Source organism: Aquila chrysaetos, chromosome 11, assembly GCF_900496995.4.
Source record: "Aquila chrysaetos chrysaetos chromosome 11, bAquChr1.4, whole genome shotgun sequence".
Classification (NCBI taxonomy): Eukaryota; Metazoa; Chordata; class Aves; order Accipitriformes; family Accipitridae; genus Aquila; species Aquila chrysaetos.
Window position 1 is genome coordinate 400,864 of NC_044014.1, and position 27,052 is coordinate 427,915.

Genomic DNA, 27,052 nt, shown 5'->3' on the forward strand with positions numbered 1-27,052 from the left:
TTGCCCTGCCACAACCATCCCCGTGCCCCAAGCGTCTCGTGGGATACCCTGTCAAATTCAAGGTTTTGTTCCTCATCTTTAAAGTCTTATTTGAAATTTTGTCCACTGTAACTGATGACCCTCCTCACCCCCTGTAATTATCACTTCCCAGGACGAGTGTGCTGCAGGAGCCATGGAGCTGTCAGCCTCAACAGGGAAACTCCTGAGAGCAGAGACTGGAACGTCTCAGGGACTGACGCGCAGATCTGAAGCTTGCTACTAATCAAGGTCTAGAAGGAGACTATACCACATGTTTTGACAGTCCCACCCCCCACCTTTTTTAGTATACCCTACTTATAATTTAATTATGACACTTAAAAAAAAAAAATCTATCCTAAACACAAAACTTGTAGAAATTGTCTTAGGTCAGATTTCGCTGCACAGGTGGTGATACGTATTTTTATGTATAAGTGCTACAAACCTGGGAGCTGGGTAGCATACTTAGTGTCAAGCCACACGAACACTAGACAGACAGACTGAGGCTTTTACAAAAAAATAAAAAAAAAATAATACGAACCCCAGGAATTTTAATCAAACTCCTGCACATGGATACATTTGAGAGAATTCAACCAAAAATATCTGTTGGCTACTTCCAAGGAGCCTCTGGACGTTAACAAGATGCACATGAACAAAAGCAAAAACTGGCTGATAAAATGCAGTTACGCAGGAAAGTGGACAATGACTAAACTGCGATCAGCTCCATAAAGTAACTTATGGAGCTCTAGTTTTATTCCTCTTAATTGATTGTGCCTCCTTGTATTAAACACAATAAACACATGAGCTTAACTGTATTTGAACCATCAGGCACTGGCTAGTAAATCTAGGAAAGGAACACTGTAAAATGCGAACTCAGATGCACAGAAATTTGCAAAGGTGTGAGTACTGACTCAGTGAAAACTCGGATACATTTAAGACTCTACAGTAAACACCTAATTGCTTAAGGGGCTTTTTAACCCACTTTTTTTAACATTGACCAAACTTTTCTCTGTTAATGAAAGAAGCCACACTCATTCTCATCACAACTTTTCTTTTTCTACCACCTTTAAGAATAGGGCAGGCAGTCTGCCATTTCTTGTAACAACATTAAAAAGCAGGTTCATGAGAGTTGCCAGAGAATAGTAACATCAATGTATCTTTTCCCGAAGAATGTTTTGATATCGAAAAATAAACTGGCTAGTTTGTAAGGAAAAATAACTTTTTTGAAAATGCATGTTACTGCCTTTTATTGTTTCCACTAATCAGAAATACCCACGCCACCACAATTCATAACACTGCAGCATTAGCGCATGAGCAGAGTAACAGTCAAAGAGTTCATTACATTACTGCGTACCTATTTCTGGCTAGATGTAAAATGAAGTTAAACCAATGAAGCAAAAATAATCCATTTAATGCTTATACTATGTGATGCGTTTATATGGGGTTTCTGTTGTTGTTACAGTGCTGCTGTTCATTCTTATGCTTTAGTGGTTCAACTGCAATTTATCAGCCTGTAGTGGAAAATACCTGGCACCTACTTAAAATGCATGGAGCTAGCAATAAAATTAACCTTGTGGCAATTGTTTTCCCACATGTTTGATAGACCAATGTCAGCTCATCTGTTAGAAGGAAATAAAAAAGTCAAGCCTAAATGTACAAAAAATTATGATGGAAGCCTTAAATAAAGCAAGGGTAATGCAAGTTTATTGAGTCAAAAATCAATCAATCAATGAGCGAGTGGATTAGGAGCACCTCATAAGCCCCAAAGAAATAATTTGCCCAAACACTGGGATTTAACGGTAGAGGACCAAATTCCAACACTTTTAGGAAGTAAGTAATGAAAAATCAATTCAAAAGGAAAAACAGATCAAGAACCCTGGATTCTGACATGCCGACACATTTATTGCTGAATACCATTTCTTGGCTGACCCGAAAACTTCGGAAGGTGTTTATTTACTTTCAACACCTTCCAGAGATCAATATTTTTAATTTGGATCCCAGTTATTATTTTTCACATCACAGCATCGGGGAGCGGAGTAAAGTGGCTCATATTTTAGTGCTAAAAAGATCGATATGACAGTTTCACCTTCACTGCAGCCCCCTGCAGCCGCCTGGGTGCACATCATAACATCCCGCAGGGGGGTGCAAGTGCCGCGGCGCGGGGAGCAGGTCATCACCCAGCCAGAGAGCCAGACAGCCCATGATTTAGCTGATCATGAAGGGCCTGGTGCCCTTAGAAAACCAATCTTGTTTCTCTCACTTTATCAGGCCTGTCTTTTATCCAGCGTACGGGAAGGGGGAGGGGGCGGGAGGAGAGAGAAGAGAAAAAGAGGGAGGGCAGGAGCGGAGCAAAAGACAATCAGTTTCATAAAGCGGATTACGTCCCTCATCGTAAATGCATCCATTCGTTTCTACCTTCCTTGAACCAGGGCACATCTGTAATCGATAATTAATTTTCCATAAATTTCAAAACATTGTTCCGGTAGCTGAAAGGGAACAAGCGCGCAGGGGAGAGCAGGAGGGAGGGTCTCCTGCGGTAAGAGGCATCGCTCTTGGGCACCAGTGGCTCTATTGATCGCTGCTATTGGGGCTGATGGAGGCAGGCAGGGAGAATTATGGACCCGGCCAGTGGATCGCTGCCCTGACATCTCTTTCATTGCAGCAGTTTAAAGATGTGCTGCCTCTCCAAGAGCCGCAGAAAATGGCATGTACTGCGTCCTGCATTGTCACAGCTAACTTCACTCTGGTCTGAATTTAGCTACCTCCTTTCCAGTGTTATGTACTGACTTCAAAGGCACCTTTTACATACAGACTTAGGGCTTCAAAATTCCCTTTCTCAGTGGCATTCAATCCTTCCAGAGTAAGATGATCAAGATGCTACACAAACACGTATCACCACAGGAAAAGGAAGACTATTTTTAAGTACTTAGAAGAGTATTAACTGCAGGTTTTACTGTATGCAAGTCAAGTGACAAGGAGGTCGGGGACGGCATGTATGCCGCATGAGGATGTGGTCTGTGGGACTCGCAGACAGCAGGGCTTGGAAGACTCAAGCCTACCCAGGCATGTAAGCACTGCACAGGTAACTGCTTCAAGCAGACTACACTGTAATTACGGACCAAGTATTTGCACCATCAAGGAACCACAACTCAAAACCAAGGACTAATTGCACACCTTTGAGTGAGTTCTTAACAAAATGTTCATGTCTATCCCCAGGAAGTCATTGGTGACACCATAAAAGAGCTGTTATTTGCCCTTTAGTGCAGTAATCAGTTCCTTAAAAGGATTACTCATGTGAAACTAGGTGGATACCAAAATGGGAGCATTTATGGGGAAATCTCACACTTTCTTCTTAACATATCCTAGAAAACAAGCAGCAGAGACAAGGAGGAAATGCGACTCTCTGGATGGACTGCTCAGAGTAACACATTATTTTCTTAGCATAATTAATAGCTCATGCTCTTTAAAAAATTGCCTTCATGAAGTCCTGTGCTTGGAAGAGTAATAAATGATAGTCATCCTCCTGGGGTATGCTCCAGAATACTAACTGAAAAGTAAATGCAGGACTATTTCTCCAAATTATGTATCAGAGCTAAAGGTCATATTAAAGGAGCAGCATTATGTAATGACATTAACTGAAAGCCAAGCAGCTTCTGGCTTACTGACAGCAGCACTGCAAAGTCAGGATAAGGAGACTACCTTGGACTCACGGGGACATGCACAGCAATCAAGCACAGTCTTCCTGATACGCCTCTTCTCTATTAAGATGGACAGATGCCTGCTTTGAAATTCAAGTCCTGAACGGTAACAGTAGAGAATCGCAGCCGACTAACAAATGATCCAAATGTATGGGCGGTCATCCGTGCTTTTGTGACACTGTTTAGAAGGAACAGTCCTTGGATTCACTGCAAAGCACCCTATTTCCCAATTAAATCTCAGCAACTAAGGAAAACATTCTTGGTTTGTTCACCTCTGTCAATCAGAAACCAAAGCACCAACTACAAAAAACCCAGCTTTGGATCCAGGTCAAAGAATGAGATTTTTAACTATCCCATTAGTAGCAGGAGATCAGAAAACAAGTACTTTAAAACCTGGCTGAGACTAGCCATAGGATCCTGGCACTCTCATGGGTTATTCGAATGTCTGGCAGAAGGGTTGCAGAGAACAAGTTTGTGTGTTGGTATCTCTCACCTGGGAGAAAGGCTAAAGACAGAGCACAGGTCCAAGGTCCCCATGGAAAACATTGATCACTGGATATGCTTTGAAGGAGATATACACCTTGGATAGCACTCTCCAGACTTCTCCACTCCATTATCCTTGCTAAGGAACATCATCCTTCCCACTCAGCCAGTATAAAGACATACCATTTTACTGGCCTGTTAAATATCCACTGCAACCTCTGAAGAAGATTTACGGACACTTTGCAAGTGATTTTTTTTTGGCTCACTGTTAAAGGCAAAAAAATTAAGTAGACCTCTAGTGCACTAGAAATCATAAGGAAAGCTTGCCAAGTGCAATCGTCTCCAGCTCCGCAAGCTGGTTCAGGATTTGTTCAGATTCAGAGTTTGACCCTGTCAGATAGGCTGTCTGCATATAAAAGGTACTGACAGTACTGAAATGCAATAGTAAGCTTCAAATCTAAGTATGCCTACAAAAGCTAAGGGACTGGATTTACTTCAGACTGAAATAATGCAGAGTCCTGAGATACAGCTGAGAGTCGTCTGTACTCGAAGTACCCTGTGGTTTCCCCCCTACCACCTCTGTGTGGTTTCACTGAAATGACAGAGAATTTTCACATGCAGATTTCTCGCTGGAAGCCTGAACTTCCTCTGTGCCAACCTGGACCACCTCTGCTGTGAAGACTGCTGTATAGCATTTGCTCATCTGCTGGCTTAGGCTACCCTTTCATTTGTCTGAGAAATTACCTGAAAGGGGGCAGGGGTCATCCCAAGTGAGGAAGTCAGCCTCTGCAGGAACCAAATTACAGACAATAATTCTCACCATCTGATAATTTCTTAGGATTATACAGAGTATAGTCTTGGTCCTCCTGGAGGTTTAAGCCTATTGTGACTTCCTAAGACTACAGCCAACCATGCATAAAATATTTTTCAGGCATCCAATAAACTGGATACCCAGCCAAAGATGTGTTATGAGAAGCCAACAAGTGCATCACACAAAACACAGAAATGGCAGTTTCTCAAACTTGGAAGACCCCTGGTAAACAATAAAGAGGAGAAATACCCATCCAACTGAAGAATTATTGCCAAGTTCTGACCTAATGGACATCACAGTCATGGGATGTCTTGAGTGTATAACTGTTCTCAAGGTTGCTTGTAAAAGTTTCTATTTCTTCTGTTCTAACACCTCTCCTGCCTTCATTTCTCCTCAGAGTTTGAATATTTAGAATATATTTTATTTACTCCATGACAACAGGTACCCAATATTAGATACAGCTACATGTCCTTTTGCAAACCTCCAAATATCTCTTCTCATGTAGTAGTTTTTTAAGGGTGGATGATTGTGACAGCCCTGTGCTCTCTTCATTTCATAAATTGCAACTGCCTAGGAACTAAGTGTATAAACATAACGTAAGTGTACATACATTTGCAGCAAGGAGAAAAAATTTACTCAGCTGAAATCATGTTCACATCATCAGGTGCACTTGGAGTCTACAAAAGATACAAGTCTCTGGTGGAGAGCATCTTGAAACCTGCACCCAGGCTTCTGCTGCCATGAAAGATCCCATTTCTTTGCATATATATGTACATAATTCAAGTACTTTGCAGGAAACAAACAGGAAAATATTAATATCAGTATATTAATATTAGTGAATTCTAAATATCCAATGAAAGGTAATAAATTTGAGAGCAGAGGCAATGATCAGCACCATTTCATGGATGATGAAAATAAGGCAGAGAGCTTGAGTGCCTTGTTGAATGGCTCGGAGGTGAGGGGCGCGAGAGCTGCAGGACCACCAGGAGGTCCCCAGGGAAGCGGCAGTGCTCAGCACTCGCTGGCTCTCCCCTCGCTCCCCTGCCCTGCTCATGGAGGATGCTGCTCTGCCACAGCCAGCTCTGCTGAAAACAGCTGACTGAAGGAGGACAACAAAGACGTGGCTTGTAACAGCAACGGCAGGGGGAAGAACTCCTCTTTGCATCTCATTCCTAGGAGAGAAGGTCTCATTCTCACAACCAGTGAACCAGCCACTGACAGACCAAAACTATCCAGAATGATCTCTCCTCGAGTTTGCCAAAACTCACAACATAAAATCAACTTCTTCCCTACGAAAGCGCCTGTTTCTTGAACAGCTGCTCTGAGACGCCTTCCTGGCCAGAGCTGACAGAAGCAGCCTGAAGCAATGCTTTACTGCGGTCAGGGACAAAACAAACTCTGCTTTTCACACACAGCCCCGCACTATACAGAATCTTCTGCAAATCTTGTACTGTTTTCTAGGGACCCCAAACGACAATCTTTAACTGCTGTAAAGGGACCCAAAAGCAAGGTATCGGTACTTATCAACAGAAAACAGTTTATTTAAGTTTCTATTTTCAAAGCATTCTAATTTTTTAGCTCAGATTTTTCTCACTCTTCCTAGCCCACTGAAGTTACTTTTTTTTTTTTGGTCCCTCAAAAAAACATTTCCATATACAGAAGAATAACCCTTGTCTACATGGAGCAATTACTACTCAAAATGAATTTACAGCAGCTGTTCTGCACTGAATCCTTCCATGGAAAATAGCACTCTCCAAATTATTTTTTTCATCCCTTCCTTCCCCATACACCTTTGAGGCGTCTGACATACACACAGTATTCTCCCACTATTGTCGAAAAGGTAAATACAGGTACTGCCAGAAAGTGGTCCTTGCTCTTCTGTGTAGAGGGTGAGTCTAGGGAAAATGTATACCTCAGGTAAAAGTCTAAAGCAAGTGCAACAGATCTAGATCTAATTAAGCAGTTAGCATAAGAGTTCAAGTGCAAAGATTTATACTCTCTGTTCCCATGGAAGCAAGTGCAGGTAGCTTGTATACTGTAAATTCACTCTCACTTACTGATAAGCAATGTTAATTCCAGTTTTAAAGCTATTAGCACTTCAGCAATATTTCAGTTTTGGGGTAGCCAACTGGAAATATGGTAAAGCAACATCTGAAATAGAGGTATGTAACTCTGCCCCCCCACCCCGTCCCGAATCTTGGCCTTTATTTCTGTATTATATTAAGCTTTTTCTGCTGGTTTTGGAGAAACATCATTTTTCAATTCTAAAAGTATAATTACAATATAAGAAATACCCTATTAGGTATCCAGAATACCGTAATACCTTTCAAATGTTACTCAGTGCTTTATTTTCATCATGCCTTAAACCCTCCCTGCCACGCACACAGAAGTCCATCAGTGTATTATCTGTTTTAATGTACCATATTAACTAGGGGATTAGATTGCAGCTTTCTTGTATAAGTGGTATGTCAAAAGAAGACATTGGTATAATCTGGTAACACTTGTATCCGTGCACATGTATCTCAGCAGGGGATTTGGGTGCGCTGATTCCATCCAGCATCAACATTAAAACAAAACCAAACCAAACCACCAGGCAGGGTGTGCTTGAGAAAGAAAAGGTTAGGATGAACTGAGGTACTTTTTTGTAAGACACACACATTGTCTGTATTAGGATCCAAAGCTGGTGCAGTTGGTTCCTGCCATGGAACTGAGTGGTTTTCCAATTCTTACCTGGTAACCAGATTATCAAGGAGACATGAAGCTTTAAAATAATCTAACATTACAGGAACTGTTATTTAAATGAAAATTTGCATAAGAGAGGATCGTAAGTAATAGCGATATTTAAATGTGGGATTTATAACCGCAGCTGCTTCCACAGCGAAATGAGTCAATATAGAAATACTCCACCTTTTTTGGAGACCTCTTCAGGAATGCAAGATAGTTTAGGTTGCAGCCTTTTGAGCCTGAGATTAATAAGCCACTATTATAATTAGCTGAAATAGACACAAATCCTTGCAAAAAAAGTTGAGGTTTTTTTCCTTTTTTTTTTTTTTTTTAAACATTGAAGTTACCATTTATTTTGCCTTCTCCCACCTTCAAGGTCCATACGTTTACCGATCATTAGTACTTTGTTTCTGACATTCTCGTACATTACCCATCCGTTCATACTCTCTTTCCTTACACGATTTCTTCCTCTGTGGTCTAAACACCCTAATTGCCCTAACTTAATTGGTCAAACCACCAACTATGAACTTTTAATATGAAGACCACCCAAATTCTCACCCCAATTTCTGAGCAGCCCTATTTCCCATAACTTCCACAACAGCAAGCCATACCTATGAACACTTGCTGTTTCAGCCTGCTCCCAGGGACACAGCCTAGTTTATTACCAGTACCCAGGAGGACCCGCACATCTACTCATTTTCACAAATATGTTAAAGATGAGGCTTAATATTATGCAGCCAAGATTTACACCTTCCATCATCTTCATGTTGTCAGATGTTCCCTCTTGGATATTCTGATGCACTTCCTTGACAGTGATCCAAACAAAGCTTTGCTTTTTTTATTACCCTTGTTATTTGGAAGAAACTAAACCTATTTTTCTGTTTTCTCAATCCCGTCATAGGTCCACACTGTCTGATCAGCAATCCAATTACTGTTCTTACCCCCCTTCCCTATCCCAGTTTACTGCTTCCACGCTGCACTCCAGATCCACAGCCTGAAAACTGTGGTCACAAAACACCTGGATGGATCTTAAACATTCAGGAGTTACAGTGCAGCATCTTAACCGAAGTCAGCAGTACCCTGCCAGATTCACTTCCACACGCGACAGAAATTGTCACAGCTCAAGTACTGCAACACAGCTTCCTCCACTTTGAAAAGCCCCATGCAAACACAGAGGCTGCCTCACGCCTCTCAGATCTCATCTTGGCAGTCATACTTTCCTTCTCACCAACATGATTACACATATAACCTAAACTCTCAGACCATTTTTCTAAATACACAACGGTTACAAGTGGAAAGTGATAAATGTGAAATAAATGGCACAAAAAAGAGAATCCCTTTGGGTTTTGGAGGGTGTTTTTAGGGCTTTTTGTTTGTTTGTGGGTTTGGTGGTTTTTTTTTTTATCACCTCCTTGTGCACAACTTTTGTTCACAGGATGCCGATTACTATTTATAGCGCAATTTTTTTCGTATTTATTATGAAGCAGGTATGAAAGAGATACCTTCTAGTTTAAGGAAAGAGAAACAATGGATGTCTCATAACCCTGGTACAGTAATGACTTCTAGCAAAGAAAAAAAAGTGCATCCTCATGAGCAGATGGGGAGTCTTTTTCAAAATGTTAGGTTAAATGCTTCTCCACTAATGCTAAAGATGAAAAATGCACAACCTGAATAGTCAAAGTGGAAGAACATAAAAGACTATCTGTTGCACATGCACTTCTAAATACCATGTGCAAACCTACCTTTATCAACAATCAAGAGTGTTTATCCCCCAGCTTCAACTCCCACCCGACAGGAAGGAAGGGAATCCTGCACAGAGGACTGTAGGAAACTTTGCTCTGTGAAGAATTTGCAGGCAATCTGGGAGTAATGCCAGTCAGTTCTAGAATGAATGTTCAGGGTTATTTTACTTCATTCAGAAATCAGATTTTATATTTTTTTCCCCCAACGAAGTTGTCTGTTTATCTGGAAAAGGTAGGATAAAATGAAACCAACCCAAAACTCCTTTATACTTTAATACTGCACAACCAAAGGATGGCAACTGATAACAATATACCCCTTCCCAACCTGGACTTCTACTACCCACCTCTGGAGACCTGGTATTTATCCCGTTTATTGAAAAAAACAAAAGTTTGAGATCCAAATAATTTTTGCTACACATTTATTTATGTTAATAAATTACCATAAAATTAGCAATCTGTGTTCAGGGTAAAGCACAGAATTGAGGCAACAAAGATGTTCCTGATACAGTGAGCCACTTGGAAACCAGCAATATTTGAAATTGTTTGGACAGAAGCAGCAGACTCTTAGCCAGACTTCATGAGCAAAAATCACTAAATTTGTCAAAATGACTAAACCCCACATTTCCATCTTTTTCTCTTTTGTTTTATATGCTTTGCATGTCAGACAAATTATCAGGAAAATACTCCTTGTGTGACATTTCATTGCTTAATGCTTTACTGGTGCAGTAAAACAAGACAACTGCTGAAATTATAGGAAAATAAATTTGTAATTTCTTCCTCATTTAGCCATTTTTGAAGCTCGTGTATAGGAAAGTCATTAATGTTATGTCCTCCTATCGATGTTCCAAGCCTTTCAAGGGATAACTAATGTTTTTTCTATACTCTTCCATGTGGCCAGTTAAATTAGACACATTATTTCTGTGCTGTTAGAGAACACTGATCAATAGACACTTGGAAAGCCCTCTAAAACTAAGTGGAAACACTTCCTCAGTGTCAAAGGGTTCTAGTTTGGGTTTGTACATTGCAAACATTTAACAGAGTAGTAAGTGTGTGTCTGTGGCATCTTAATCCAACATCAAAATCTCCGAACATTAATTTCTCTTTGAAAGTACCGTATGACACTTGGTGTGCATTCACCATCACCATGGCGGTTTCACGGAAGGAGACACTGCTACCTCTCCGTCAGCCCTAGGCCTTTTTTAACCGGCCTTTCTCACTGGGAATTACTCCACAGCCGAAATCTATTAGACCCCCACTCACAGAGCCTGCAGGGTTTCAGCCCAGCAAAACTTCACTGAGAATAGTGCAGTTTTTTATTCAAATTTTTTCCCTTGGAAACAGGGCTGCTTACTGCCTTTTCACATCAATAGTATTATCTTGAGATTATGATTGGGTAGCGTAATACAACAAAATCTTTTTCTCCTATCCATTTAATTGTGAAAAATCAGGTACATTTCCAAGCCTTTTTTGAAATGTACAGCTGGTAAGGTATGCAGTGAAACCTGACTGCCATGATACTCATAGAAAGGGAGTGAGCAGACTCATGTATTGCTTTCTTTTTGGCTGTGAATACTGTATTATAACATTATTTCAAACACTAATAAACCCATTAGTTTGTATCAGTAAATAGCATACTTATTATTTTTTCTACAGAGTCACTGTTCAATGCCTCAGACAAACACATTAGCAAGTTCCTTAAACAGCGTTTCATAATTTCTTAAGCAATTATTCTCACATTTTCCAATCTCACATCTTTTCTTGAAAGCCAGAGCTGTTCCAAATCAAACATTTTGTTTGCACAAACAAAATTCCTCACACGCATTACTTGAAAAGGGCTGTTAAGAAAATCGTGGTTCTGCTAGAGCAACGTATAAATGGTCCTGCCCTTAGCCCTACTGCATATAAATGCAAACAAGATACCCGATTGCCCCATACCTTAATAATGTTACTTAAAATTTTTTTTCTGTAGAAAGACAAAACGTGGCAACTGTGCCCCCAAATTTCTAAAGGGGACCCATGTGGGGCTTTGCAAACTTCAAATTAAAGCATTTACTGTATTATTTGTGCCGGATCATTGATTATTGCAGTGGATAATACCCTTTTCCATTACTGTTCTTCCTGTGCTATTAAATATTCAACATCTTCCTCAGCACTCGGCGAACCTTTATGCAAAATACCCTCAAACCCGCAGCCCAAGAGGAGTGCATTTTTGTCCTCCCCAGCAGCAGAAGAGGCAGGCATGGCGGAAGCGCAGGGGCTGTCAGTGGGCAGCCCAGCTCTCCAGCTGGCGAGGGGCTGGGCACGTGCCCGCGGGCACAGCCTCCTGACAGCAGCCGGGCGTTCGGACATTGGGGGCAACGGCAGGGCTGCTGAGCAATGCCTCCACAGTCCTAAGAGAAGGCTGGAAGGACTCCCGTGGTTTAGAAGGGTTAGGTCCGAGTAACTACACTTTATAGCATTTAAATGTTTAGCAACATATGTTCACCAGATGTGCAGAATGCAGTCACGTACCGAAACATGTACAGTGAGCAGCTGCCTGCAAATCAGTAATGTGAAAAGTTACTAATCTTTGGCCACAGATCACTTGCAGATGAGCTGCTAACAATGGATACAAGCAGTGCTCTGCTCTCCCTTCTGCTTTTAGGAAAGCTCCCTCACCCCCATGCCAGTCTGGCCAGGAGGGCGCTTACAAGTCAACACAGGTAGGGAAACATGGCATCTGCTTCCCCAGCGCCGAGCAGGGAGCCAGACCAGCCAAGTGCCACAGCACCAGGCTCACAACAGCGACTCTATGCAACGAGGCAACGTTCACGTCTCTGATCTGGCCCAGTTCTGCTGCACCCAGCGCTACCCAGCACGCGGTGCAGGGGTCTCGGGGACAGGCTACAGACTGGGTGCAGTGATGTGAATCAACTTTTCCTGTGCTCGGGGAGAGGGGGTGGATGCCACCATCAAAGTTGCAAGCCTTGTGCCTGTACTAGGACAGCCTTCACTCTGCAGAGCCTGTTCTCAGCTCCTCTGCAAAGCAGGTTTTCTTCCTTTTACCCCAAGAAGATTTGCTGTGCTCTTGGACTTCAAAGAAACTACTAAAATAAAATAAAATAAAAAGGCCTGAAAACAGGACTTTTACTCCATTCACAGTAGATTATAATCTCAATTAGCCATGTTTTCCCTCAAAATTCTTTACTATTTGCATGCAACAAATTTACGTATCAAACTGAATTATATTCACTCTTCAAGACAGGATCAAGAAGAATAAATTCTAAGTATTATGTACTATAAAAAAAAGGAAAAAAGCTAAATAAAACTTGGGAACCGTCATGTAAAAAGCAGACAGCAAACACCAACCTGCAAAGAAGGCTGAGTTAAAGCCTCAGGAATATCTTTGCTTTATCGCTGAACTGTCAAAAGCAGAGTTGTCAAATAAATGGAATACAAGTGAGAGGATTTACCGTTTTGAGGCATGCGTTGAGCCAACCAGTAATTCCTTCTATAAGTCTCAGGACAAATTACTTTAAGAACACACAATAATTAAATATGCAACAAGGCAGAAGCAAACAAAAATGCAACACGCTCCTACGCTGAAACGAGGGCAGTTATCCTCCATCGTTCGTTCCCCACCTTGCCAGCTCAGAAAACACCAAGTGCCAAGTGCTGCAGGTCACCGCACCGCCGGCCGGCCCAGCCGGTGCCGAGGCAAAGCGGAGAGCAGCCCACGCAGCTGAGCGCCTTCCGAAGCTGGGCTCCGGTGGGAGCCCTGGGTGATCCCCCAGACAACAGGCACCACAGAAAGGGAAACAAAACCCTAACCACTGTCAGCCGTCAAAACTCCTGAAAAGCAAGGGAGGGCACGGGGGGCCCAAGCAGAAAGGTCCAATGGAGGCGGTTTAGGTTAACGTCACCTGTACTATTCTCTCCTTCACTGTCCTCAAAACCTGCAGGCTTCCTCTAGCACCAGCAGGGAAGTAGCGCTCGGCGGGACTGTGTCCCACAGCAGGCAGTGGTACTCCAGCCCCACGCCGCCCGCTCGCGGCCGTCCGGTCCGCCCGCACATGCCAGGCTGAGGGTTCGGGACAGGCCTCCCCCCGGGGACGGGGCAGGGCAGGCGCCCGCTCTGACAGGGCCTCTTCAGGAGAAGCGCCTGCCCGGCTGCAGGGCGGCGGCGGCAGGCCGCCTCAGTCGCCTCACCCCGGCCTCCCCGGCGCGGGGCGCAGGCCCCTCCACGAGGGGTCGGCAGCCGTTCTTCCTCAGCCGGGCTCTGCCGACGCGTCCGCGCTCCCGCAGAGCTGGGGCCGGGCAGCTGGGAGCTGCGTCCCACGCCCGTGGCCTGGGCGGTCAATTTTAAACGACCTCAGCGGTCGGGAAATGCCAAACTGAAACACCGATGCCAGTGACTGCAAGGCTCGGTGCCATACGAGGGCGGGCGAGTTGCGCGCCTTGGAGATACCTGCCCAAGTAACCAACAACCACAGCATGTCTTGCCTTATGTGATAAGCTATAGTTTAAAAAAATAATAAAAAAGAAGCTTGTTTTAGCCTCACTTTTCCAACAACAATCAGAAAAGGTTTTTTAATTTTTAAAAGCTTGGAAATAGTTGGTCTCCCCTTGCATTCAGACACTATAGTCTATAATTTAATTTCAAACATTTCAGCTGATTTTTAGATGTATGGGTTTCTACAAAAACAGGTTACAATTAGTCTTTACAAATAATCTCACGTTTTTTCTAAACGTGTAGTCGGTTGCATGACTGCAGTATGAAATTCTGAATATCATATCCACAGCCCACAGAAAATGCAATTCCATATAAATTGTAAATCCATAGCTAATACAAACAGTATAATGATGCTACATATAAAGAAGCTGCTATATCACCAATTTCCTCAGCACTAGCACGTTTGTAAACAACAGAAATTGACCCAAGACTGCATTATTGGGCTACTGATCTGTGAAATTTCTCACTGTTTTGTAATTATTCCTCCTCTTCCAATTATATACAAGTGTCAGAAAACAGATGGAAGATAAACCATGAAATTCCTCACGGCAAGAAAAACTCTACAGGCTTCTTGCAGATTTCTTTCAAAAATGCATAGAAAAAAAGACAAGTCAAAAAACTGAGGAAAGTACCCTTGTGGCAACACCTTAGTTCCCTAAGAAATTAAGTGGGACATTTCATTTCAGGTGGTTGTAAATACATGTCCACATCACAAAGTGACAATACTTGTACAACCACTTTTTTTCATGACTTTGTCAGAAGCAGTAGGATTAACTTCTGCATTCACCAGCTCACTTCATGAACTCATGTTTTTCAATTAAAAAAAGATAAAAGCTAATGAAGAGGTTAAACTTTGTGACACAGGTTTCGAAAAGCTCCCAACCATGTATTTCATCAAGAACCCTCAAAACGCAGGAGGCTGTAACGGAAAGAGATTCGGTACTACGAGGAAGATGATGAGGAAGGAGGCTGCTGGAAAACGTGCAGAGGCAAGGACGTCTCGCCGCTGCTCCACCAAGTGCGGTCACGAATCTAACCGCTGAAAGACACTGACACCACGAGGCTTCACCCGGCTTTACAGCACTTGTATTTCCATACAGTCTAAATCCTCATTTTTCCAGTTCACTTTTTCTACCACATACGACTCACCAGAAGGCACTTCTGCGCATGGCTATAGATTTTCTTCTGGCATTTTAGGGGCATTTATAGGGAAGACTAACATATTTTTCAGATGGTTTTATTCCTTTTATTCTCACCTAGGAATTGGAATTAGCAGAAAGTACAAATTAAATAAATACCCGAGTAGCAAGCACCAACACAAAATCGAGTGCTCCACTGTGCAGCGTCTCTCAGAGGCTCACCGTGCAGATGTCTGCCTCGCATTTCACAGGAGGCCCTCCCCAGGCATCCTCTTGCAGCCCACCAGCGTTACACATGTTCCTGTGCACTTGAGTACCAAGAAAAAAATACCAAAGATACCGCATAGTAAGATTCATTTAAAAAGCTGTTACTTAAAAACATCTATACTAACTCATTTCTAAAAAAAAAAAAAAAAAAAAAAAACCACACAAAAAACCCACACAAAAAAACCCGGCAGTGAGGCAGAGGGAAACATTTGATTTGAAGTGATGCATGGAAGCTGGGGATGACAAAATACTTGCAGGTTTTTGGCATGTGCGTCTTAGAAAGGAGTCTGTGGACTTTTCTTCGTCCCAGAAGATCATTCCCTGGATGAACCTCATAGGAGTTAATTTCAGGACAGAGTCTACACAGCCAAGTGACACCCCCTTGACTCCTATGGCATGACCTCCCCTTGCAGAACAGCCCTGTCCCCATACTTCCCTCCAGGTACAGCATCTCTGCCAGACACTGCTTCTGTCACTTTCTCAGACCAGAAATTAAGTCCTACTTCTCTAGCTTGGCATATTTTTTAAAGATACCGTTATAAAAACAAACTCAAGTACAACACTAAATTCCATGGAAAGGACAGGAGGGAAAAAAGGAGAAAGTGGAAACAGGCTCATGCAATTAGCACAAGAAAACTCAAACCAAGACTACAGCAAAGGATAAACCTGGCAAGAAAACATACTCCAAAATCTCCCAGCTAGCAGAGGGCCGCACCGATATATAGCTACAAATTTAAGCCTACTATCAGCACCCCAGCTGCACCAGAGCTCCTTCTCCTAGCCTTCCCAGAACCCAGAAAACTGCACTTGTCTCAACTGGGGCCGTGCAGAAGGACGCGCGTGCTTGGTGTGTGCTTCGGCGTGCTCTCGGAACCCGCTGGCAGCGCGTGTGCAAGCGTGCGTCCACAGCCACGGCGCGGGGCACAGCACCCTCCTCCAAAAAGGGCTCAGGGGTGCAGGGGCTGCGGGGCCAGGCGGGCTCAGCACAGCAGCCTGGTGCTTCAGCTCCACCTCCTGGGGAAAACCGGCCTTTCTGCAAAAACCGACAGTCCCCTAAAATTGTTAATGGAGAAACGGGCTGAGAACTAATCAGGCATGTGCATTTCCCCAATATTCAATTCAATTATGTCTCTCTTCCTAAATCATCTTTTTTATTTAACAAAACTCTAAATTGCCACAGCTAATAAGCTCAGGAGAATCAGTGTACACCATTCATTTCTGGGAACAGGCCGATATTTTCTAAGACCCATTAATAACTCTGACAGGATTTATGTACAAGATAAATTCAATTCAATTTCCTTTTTCAATTAACGGCCAATTATTCGAACTCAGCTCAACCAAAAATATTACTCAAATATCATTAATCTAACAAAAATTAACTTGACTATTCTCTCAGTAATGAGCAGATATAATTTTAAGCTAAAATAACATACTTGAACAAAACATTGTCCGTTTGTATTTTTAGGAACACTGCTCACCATTGGAGCCCTTCCAGTCATGCTAGCTCAGGTTATTATTATTAAGGATAATGACTTGAGCAAAGGTCTCTCCCAGATCCCACTGTTGGTCACCCAATGCTTTATCTAGCTTAGCTTACATCTAAAAAACTACTGGTATAGAGTGCATGGAGTCAAGTAAAAACAGCCGGCGGGGGCAGGAAGCATAACCATTTTCTACACATTACAGCAATGCATGTACTCATTTACCTAGTCCAAGAGAAAATGTCCATGCTACTACAGAATTTGAGCATTTTGCCTTCTTTTATAGTGCTTCTCCTCACTTTATCTTTACTGCCCCCACCTGTCCCGGTGTAACCCACCCCCCCCATCAAGCCAGCACTGGGTGCTGTGCACCCAAGACCACCACTGCGCCTCTGCAGCTGCCTGCTCCTGCCCTGCTCCCAGCACAGCCATGCACTGCGTCGGTGCACTGCATTGGGGCAGGGAGACAGGAGCTGGGTTGGATGGGGACACCCACAAGTGCTAGTGCATGGGGGGGGGGGGGGGAGGCGCAGACAAGCAGCCCAAGGAACATGCAGTTCTCCTACACAACACCAAGGATTTGTGCCCCACTGAAGAGGTGGTGCAATGGCAGCCCCTGGGCATTTTCTAGGGACCTGCTCATCAGGAGACCCACACATGCTCCCAACTGACCAATGCCTTTGTTACCTTCAGCAAGGCAAACATCTTGGTCTCCATAACCCAACCACAGATTTGGCAGGGCGTGAGGGAAGAAAGCCTATCAGAAAAGTGGACTGTTATCTGCTATCTGCTGAATTCTCCACTAATAATCTATCTTTGCCCGTTACCTGGGTGGCTGTTTAAGGGAAGTTTCATTTCAATAACTACCTCACCAAACTTGAACTTTGGAAGAAGGCAGCCACGTGAGCACAGCATCCTCTCTCTCCTTTCAATTTATTTGTATTAGCAGTGCAAAATAGCATTTGTGGTTTATGGTGCCAGTGTTGTCTAAACACATCTTCCTAATGTCAGAAACACTAGTTTTGAAAAGTATCTTTCTTTTTGTTTTTTAATTGGAAAAAAAATCTGCTACATAATGAACGAATTACAATGCAATACATTCCTACTAGGAGGAGCAAGCCAAAACTTCAGCACATCAGATGTATAGCCCAACAGCATTTTTTTCATTGCAAAGGTTATCTATTGGACTGAGCAAGCAGACAGGCAATTGAGGATTCTGTTTATTTTTAAAGAATAAATCTATACTGAGAAGTAAAGCAACTACCCTACCGTTCAGATGCTGCCACAAATCAGCTAAGCACTGTAATGACCACGCAACTCTTAACATGCTCCCTAAAAACTCAAGGCATGAGCTGGTGACAAGCTTGCTCTCAGAGGTCTGGTTTGCCAGGAGTTCTCAGGATTTGACTTACTGCAATAAAGATCCTCTCTCAACCTACTGAAACCAGGCGTTCAACGCAGCAAAGTATGCTTTAAGCTATGCAGGAGTTTCTTCTGCCTTAACAATGAAAAAAAAAAAAAAAAAAAGAAAAAAGCCTTTGCTAACCAATCTAAAACCTGAATTGAACATTGCAGAATCAATAAATACAGGGCACCAAGCAAAACTAGCTTTGATTTAATTACAATTAAAAATGTCACTGATTATACTGACATGTTTTCATATAAAAATAATTACAGATTTGATAAAAACATCAACTTATTTCTGGCTGCTATTCAGCTTCAGTATGAATGCTCTTATTCCACAGTAAAGGTACCTTATTCACAATTAACTTGGGCTATTTAAGAAGTATCAATAGGTAAAGTTCATCAAACCCAACCATACAGAAAAGCATCGAGATTTGTAATTTACCCCTTACATGAAAAATACCATGTATAGTAAAATTAACAGAGAATGTAAATGCTAGGACGTTGGGAAAAATCAATACAACTGCAAAGACCTATTTCATTAAGAGTGAAGACCACTGGGTATGCTCACAAATAAATAATTGTACTGAATTTCTCAGCTTCTCAGACTTCTACTTATTTCAGTCCTCTTATATCTGTCTTCTCTCTTCATGAATTATACATTCTGTAACAGAAACTAAGATCTACTTTCTAGACTACATTTTATATGACAAAAAAAAAGTATCATGGTTTTAAACAGAGATTTACAGGAGGCTGAATTTTAAAAAGCATTGCCAAGCTATTTGAGTACCGGAAAATCTCTGTCTAGCACACAAGTCAGTTTGTCCACACTAGTTTGCTATCAGTATTTCCAGTCATAACTGGAACAGCATCAGAGCTGCCTGTTTAGTTAATCTGAAACTTCTGGGAAGCCATCGTTACACTTGCAAAGGTGGTCACCCACAAGCCTCATTCATAACTGTTGGGAGCTCTTAACTCCAATGCTGTCATCTTCCCAGAGCTGATAAGCATTAGCTCTAATGTAGCAGCTTTCTGCCAAGAGATTAATCTTCAGATCATTTTTAAATTTTATAAAACTGTGCATCTCTAAGTGTGATATGAATTGCTTCATCCATGTGCATGTGCATGCTGCCCCGCACTCCCCATGAAACCTCTGCAGTTCATAACACTTGGCCTTAAAGATTTAATGAAAGCCTTAGGTCAAGAGTCACTGCCAAAATCTGACTCTCCCTCTCAACCCTTCCCTTGGAGACTGCGAGCTGACTACCCCACCGGGACCAAAGACCTGCCGCGAGCTGTCAAGAGGGCCAGCGGCATTTAACATTCCCCCAGGCTGTACACTCGCTGCTCATCCTATGGGCTGGGGTTTTATTCTGTGTGTCGTCTAATAAGTTTTGAGTGGAACAAGCTCCCACACAGCTTCATCCTATCACCTATGGCAAAACAAAACCAACCAACTGAACCACAGCTTTCTCTCCAGTCACGACACCTCCCCCTCTCTCCCCACAAATCCCAAACCTAAAACCAATCTGTTTTATACCAGATTTGGTATACATGGCCATAAATGACAAATGCCTGGTATTAAACTTTGTTTGTGTCTGGGATGATGCAAAATTAACCATTTTGATCCTTAATATACAGTGAATTATTAGAGTTTTTAAAACCAAATCACTCCATGAGAGACACCTTGTTATCACATTGTCTTTTATTTCTCAACATTCGTGTGAAACATGCATCCTAGGTTGCCCTGAACTAGAAAAGAGACACTGCAGGCTGAAGGGACAGACTACAGAAAATGTTTTCTCAGATCTCACTGCCAGTCCTAATGCAGCCAAGCTGAGTAACTATGGGCAGCAAAATCTGATTTAGCTTTACAGGAGCCAAGCCAAGGAAAGCCTTACAGAAGAAGTGATGCCAAAACTGCTAGAAAAGGGGATATGAGAGCAGCAGGGGTAAAGGTTAGCCAAACAGCAACTACTTGGGCTTCTCTATTTCTAAAGAAAATTGCATTATACAACAATATACGTGATAAATGTTTATATTTCAAAGACAGAGAGGTAATAATATAACAACTACAAGGCTACCATCTGCTGCCAATTCTGTGCCTTAGAAGGGATGGAAAAAAGCCCACAGAAGTTAAAGAACTTTGCAATCAAACAGAACTAATGAGGAAACAGGGAGACGCATAACATTGTGCGAGCCAAACCACGCTGGAGATAAGACTAAAACTTTACCCTAAATGGACACACCACAGTGGTGAAATCCCCGTTCAGACAGTCATCCAATGCATAAGTTATATGCACACAAAAACTGAATAGAGGAGGTGAAGAACTGCCAGTTCAAATCACATGTGCAAAAAGTCATTTCTATGAATCTTCGATTCATGACAGTGGTCTCAGGAACTATGTATGAGGACTATCAGCATTAAGTGTCAAAAAGTAGACTATAAGAAGTCAAAAGGTTAAGAAGTTCAATATGAAGGTGCATCCTCTCTCCTTTCTAGGTTTTCTGGCTTTGGTTCCAAGCCACTACTACGAAAAGTCTAACAAGGAAGGTATAAAATATTCCTCTAGCACACAGCATTTTCTCCCAATGATAAACACACAACATAATTAAATCATTGCTCATTTTTTAGATTTTTCTCTTTTCCACACTGAACTGATTCAGCTCTAAAAGGTTTTTATGGGTTGGAAAGAATGACAGACAGAAAAAAGCCAGAAACATCATTGAGTCACCTCCACCTTTTCATTATGCTTTTAAAAATTCTGACACAAGAACTGGGTGCCAGAACACCCATGCTATCTTCACTATGTCTGTATACAGAGATGAAATCACCATCTTTCTTACACTCCTTCTCCACTAGCTACGCTTTCAAGGATCGCTTTCCTTCTTGAGCTACAGCACTGCAACAGTAGCTCATTTCTAGTTTGTTCAACACAACCTCTAAATCCTTTCCAGAACTGCTCCTTCCCAGACAGGGAGTCCCCTCTCTACTGAAGACACCTTACCAACATGCAACGGTACTACGCTCATTGTTATTTCCCAATAACTTTGTTGATTCTATCAGCAGTGTTTTTACACTCACTGCCAGGTTACTAATGCAGATGAGCCTACCTCTGAAAAGATCTCAGGGCTCCTATGGGAAACACTCTCCCTCCTGTGATCATCTCCATTTGAGACTGATGGAGCCATTTCCTAGCCATTCAACACTGCTTTACTGGTAGGTGTAGCGTTATTTACAAATGCCCTGTCACGTGGGGCTATGTCAAACAGCTTTACAAACCTGTTTTATACCTTTACAATTACTAGTTCAACAGAGAGTAATTTAATCAAGTAATAAAAAACACATGTTTGGTTAGACTGTTTTCCATGGGAAACAATATTGCTACAAGCAGTCTTTTTTTTTTTTTTTCCTCCCCTTTATTGACTGAGTATGTTGACAGAATTTCTTTTTCCAGGAAGGCCTAGCTTTAGTAAATACAGGATAAGAAGAAAAAGATATGCAAAGTAACATTTATGACAGGAAAGGGAGAATTACAAAGGTGGTTGGGGAATACTGCAAGAAAACATAGTGCCTACAAAATAACACTAGTATGTGAAACAAGAAATCATGTTACTGCTTTAAGTAGGAACTTTGCAAAATACAGAGTTCTTAACAGAGACACAAACAGCACATGCTCTACATCTAATATTGCTGTCAACCTCCTAAGAGCCTTTTTATCCACCATAGTGGCATCAAAAATAGACATACCTCACGTTAAGTAAAGTAACTTCAATACTATAAAGTACCGTGACCATCTTTAAAAAAGTTACACATATTTTGTTATAGGTTGCATTAGTCTTCTGTACTGTGTTTCCCAAATTAAGATCACAGATTATTATCCTTTTTTCCCATAATCACAGAAAAGTCTAGGTGAGAAGTGACCTCTGGAGATTATCTGAAAGCTGATCAGGTTACGCAGAGCCCCTGATAGCTCTTCTCACCTTATCAGGAGGTGCTTGTTGCAGGTCCACCACAGCTCTGCAACAGGACCCCTGTGGGGTCTGTGTTAGTGAGCAGGTTTATCTGGACGCAGTTCTGAGCTATAAGCGACTCTTAAAAGATGTAGTTCTGTCCTACTGCCCTTCATGTACTGGGGCTTTCTGAACATCTTCAACATACAGTTTTAACATTCCTGACACAAGATTTGTCCCACTAATGCTCAGTAAAACTGATAATCTTGTTCTTCTCTTTGATGAAAAAGAGAAAAAAAATCCTTATATCTCTCCTCCAATTCCACATTACCTGGGCTCCTAGCCAGAGTCACTAAAAAAACGACGAGATAAAAACCCTTCCAGGTTCTTATTCCCCTAAGTTACATGCTACCAAGCCAGGATTTGTGTGCGTGTTGGAGGGGTTGGCTTTTCCTTGTTTGAACCACGTGTCCCAGTTGCTACCTTCAGCTGCCGGGCAGCACCAGCTCACGTGCAGGGAGCTGAGCCCCAGGACGCACCGGGGAGCCTGGCGAGAGGCCTCCTCGGAGCCACCGACAGCCACCAGGCAGCATCCTGGGAGCAAAGCAAGCTGCTGTCCTAGAGAGCAGGGAGATGGCACTGATTCACCTCTGGAGGACTGTTCTTTCTCGTACAATCTAGCCATAATCACCTAAACAAACAGCTGACCTGTTCGTGCATTGCACAGTCCCAGCAATGGCCATACAATCACTTCTGCTCTGCCTAAAAGGCAACTCCGCACACATGCTTTTACATTTACCTAAACATCACTCGCCTACTAGTGGAAACTTGTGCTCTGGCTCTTCTCTTGGTCCCACAGGCGAGCGAGCCTGTGAATCAGCTCTGCTGATTCGTAACCCAAGTCTTGAACACTTGCCAAGCCCTGTCGCCAGCTAATCACGCTCCAGAGCTGGCACCACTGCAGACTGTCAGACAATAACACATTTCTTGAATGGAAGGTAATTCTGATCCGCCGAGAAGGTTAGTTATTAGAGGGAAAAAAAACCCTTACACATTCGTTTTAAAGAAAAGACTTTCTGTACAATCTGATATTCTGCTCATTTTTAAATGGATGCACTTCTGTGAAACCAGCATTTACATGTCCTACAAAGTAAACACTCTTAGTAAAGCTGTAATCCTCATCATGACGGAAACAGCTCACACCCCCACAACAATCAAAAAACCCCAGAGTTGAACAGAAGAAATGCACCACGTGATGAACTAAACTTGTGACATAAAGAAGTTTACCGTAAAATGTTCCTGTGATTTATAGTTCTCATCCAGGTAAACTCGAGCTCTGTTGTAGTCTTTCATCGCATCACTTGATAACAATTCTCTAGAAAAGAAAGAAGAGAACGAAAATATGAAGGCCGAGGCAAAGATACGATATTGCTTTGGCATTGCCCTCTGTACTGTAACGTCCCCAGGACCACCCAAAGGAACTACAGGCCTTCATTTCCTTTTGGTGTGAATTTCAGGGGATGAAAGTTTCCCGTGGTATAGCCACCTGCCTACAAGCTTTGGAGCCGACCAGACCAGCTGCGCTTCCAGCATGAATCTCGAAATCCCTAAGTGCCATCTGGACACAGCCGCGAAGGACTCAAGGCTCTGAAAACCACAAAATTCCATAAAGTTGGGCGATTTGAGCTAGAGGCCCCACAGTCTCAACTTTGGAGCTTTACTTTCCTGAACTCTGTTAACCTGCTGGCAGGCACAGCCAGTTCACCGCAGGGTGAAAAGAGCTCTTTTTCGCCGTGACGGTGGCGGGGGTCTCGACGCAGCGGCTGGAGCAGCCCGAGGCGCGCGAGCTGTGAGCAGCGCTGCTCTCGCGGGCGGCTTTTAAGAAACCGGGCGCGTCCGCCGCAGGGGCGCGGGAGGAGGAAGGCGCCGGCCCCCGGTACTCGGCCGAACCCCGCCGCAGCGAAACCAGCCGCCGCCCGGGCCGGCTCGGCGCCTCCCGCCGCCAGCAGAGGGCGCTGCCGGACCGCCGCGCGGCGGGGCGGGGCGGGGCCGGGCCGCGCGCGGGACCCCGGCGCCGCAGCGGCCCGACCCCCCCCGGCAGGCGAGGGACGGACGGACGGACGTTCGTTGGATCACACCTGCCCACGGTGAACGCGCCGCGTGCCCACAAAGCCCAAACATTTGGCCAGTGACTTCCTTCCGCTAGGTCATACGAAATGCTGAAGTTGAAAAACATTTCAAAGCTCATTACTTCGCACAGCCGACTTCTGCTTAGATACAACTTTCTACTTACTTACTGTATTGGCTTTGCGTGGCAAGGTTTTGGTAGCAGGGGGTTACAGGGGTGGCTCCTGTGAGAAGCTGCTAGAAGCTTCCCCCATGTCCCGTGGAGCCAATGCCAGCCGGCTCCAAGACGGACCCGCTGCTGGCCAAGGCCGAGCCCATCAGCGACGGGGGTAGTGCCTCCGGGAAAACAGATTTAAGAAGGGAAAAAAAGCCCTGCGCAATGGCAACTGCAGCCAGAAAGAGGAGCGAGAACATGTGAAACAAACAGCCCTGCAGACCCTCAGGTCAGTGCAGGAGGGGGAGGAGGTGCTCCAGGCGCCGGAGCAGAGATTCCCCTGCAGCCCGTGGTGGGGAAGACCATGGTGAGGCAGGCTGTGCCCCTGCAGCCCAGGGAGGTCCACAGGGGAGCAGATATCTACTTGCAGCCCGGGGAGGACCCCACTCTGGAGCAGGGGGATATCCCCTGAAGGAAGGTGTGACACTGTGGAGAGCTCACGCTGGAGCAGGCTCCTGGCAGGACTTGTGACCCCGCGGGGGACCCACACTGGAGCAGTCTGTGCCTGGAGGACTGCAGCCCCTGGAAGGGACCCATGCTGGAGCAGGGGAAGAGTGACGAGTCCTGTCCCTGAGGAGGAAGGAGTGGCAGAGACAATGTGTGACAAACTGACCCCAACCCCCATTCCCCATCCCCCTGTGCTGTTGCGGGGGTCAGGTACAGAATTCAGGAGTGAAACTATGCCTGGGAAGAAGGGAGGGGTGGGAGGAAGGTGTTTTAAGGTTTGGGTTTATTTCTCATTACCCTACTCCGACTTGATTGGTAATAAATTAAGCTGATTTCCCCAAGTCGAGTCTGTTTTGCCTGTGACAGTAATTGGTAGGTGATCTCTCCCTGTCCTTATCTTGACCCACGAGCTTTTCGTTCTATTTTCTCTCCCCTGCCCAGCTGAGGAGGGGAGTGATAGAGCAGCATTGGTGGGCACCTGGCCCCCAGCCAGGGTTAGCCCACCACACTTACTTAACAAACTTGTCCACATGAGACATGGAAGCTTCATAGTTTTTTCCTCCAAATTCTTGACAGTGTAAAGCCATGAAGTGGGGCTTGTGTGCATGTACAACCTGAAACAAACAGATAAACAACTATTAACAAAGTTGTATCCACAACTATTATCATACAACATAAATGACAAATCCAGATGTGTTATTTCTGAAAGGAGGACTATCAGCTGTTATCAGAGAAGTAACTGGCAAAATAGTAATAAGCAATAAGGCCAGCATTGTTTGTTATGCACATGAAAGACTCATAATACATAATAATTAGCTAAATATTTTAGCTAATATTCTCATTTTTAAACTATGAATTAGTTCCTAGTCATTTAAAGCAAATATAGAACCTCTTCCAACTCATCTCAAAGAGGACCTAACACCATTAAGATGATCAAAACATCTCCTTGTCTGGGAGTTGGAAGAGTTCAAACACCTGAATTAATTTGTTAAGTGGTTTTTTTCCCACTTTTACAAATTATCTCGAATTAGCGCATGACAGAATGCTGATTAGCTGTCACATTTGGTATTTCTATTTATGGAGTATCTTATTTACAAAAGTATTTAAAAACACACGCACTGTGGTATATATACACACGTATCTAATACAGGAGGCATGTAAATCCATCACACTATTCCAAGTGTTAAGTCTTATATAATGCAAGTATCTTAAATACTAAATAGTCAGCACTAGGATGCAATTATCATACTAAAAAAAAAAACCTAGAACGTATGCTTTTTTGGGCATGCACCAAATCAAATATACAGTATTTATAAATTTGCTGCTACTTTAAACACACATTCAATGTTATTTGGTCCTAATAGATTTTCTCGGCGTTAACTATATTCAGCATTGCAGACAACACATGTAAAAATGTCTCTGTGTTGATACTGAGTCTCTACAACTTGTATTTTATGTCTTCTTATCTTGTGAATTAATGGACACAAGCTACAGAACTATTTCTATTTTTTAAAAGGGTAACAGTCTGAAATAATCAAGTATGTGCTGATGCAAGCATACACAGTAAATAACACGTTAAAAATCTGAAATACAATTCACTTATTTTTGACTCTGTGGCACTCAGCGGTCCCAGCCAAGCACAAAGGCCACGTTGTCCATGTGGCCATTCAGAGGAAGAACGGCCTGGTTTCCATGAGCTGCTTGGAGCAGAATAATAAATTAACTCCTCTCTGCAGGCTTTGGTGCGGGCAGGTTCGGGATTCTCCACCACACGGGGAGCACAGCATCCTCCCCCATTGCTATACTGGGGATGGGTGGCAGACGGATGTGCCGGAGATGGGCACGATTACTGAGAAGAGTTCTAACTTCAACTCACTGCAATGAAGAGTAACTGAAAAAAGTAACAGGGATAGCTCTCCTTTCATAGTAATTTTTTTTGCTTCTGGTACCCTGTGACTCTGAGATGGGATAGACACAATAAAACTTTGCAGTCATGCTTTTAATTATGTAAATCAATAGTGACTAATATTACTGTAAAAAGGTCTTTAAAAATG

At 43.2% G+C, this 27,052-nt stretch overlaps 1 protein-coding gene across 3 annotated transcripts in view; it reads right to left on the reverse strand.

Annotated features, from left to right (window-relative positions):
• The window catches only part of INPP5A (inositol polyphosphate-5-phosphatase A), a 262,748-nt gene that overhangs the window by 155,947 nt on the left and 79,749 nt on the right, over positions 1 to 27,052 (reverse strand). For all 3 annotated transcript variants that reach the window (XM_030030829.1, XM_030030830.2, XM_041127108.1), the window contains exons 3-4: positions 25,512 to 25,612; positions 23,498 to 23,585 (exon numbers count right to left, since the gene is read on the reverse strand). In XM_030030829.1, the coding sequence (XP_029886689.1) occupies positions 23,498 to 23,585; positions 25,512 to 25,612 (189 nt within the window). The remainder of the gene's footprint in view (positions 1 to 23,497; positions 23,586 to 25,511; positions 25,613 to 27,052) is intronic.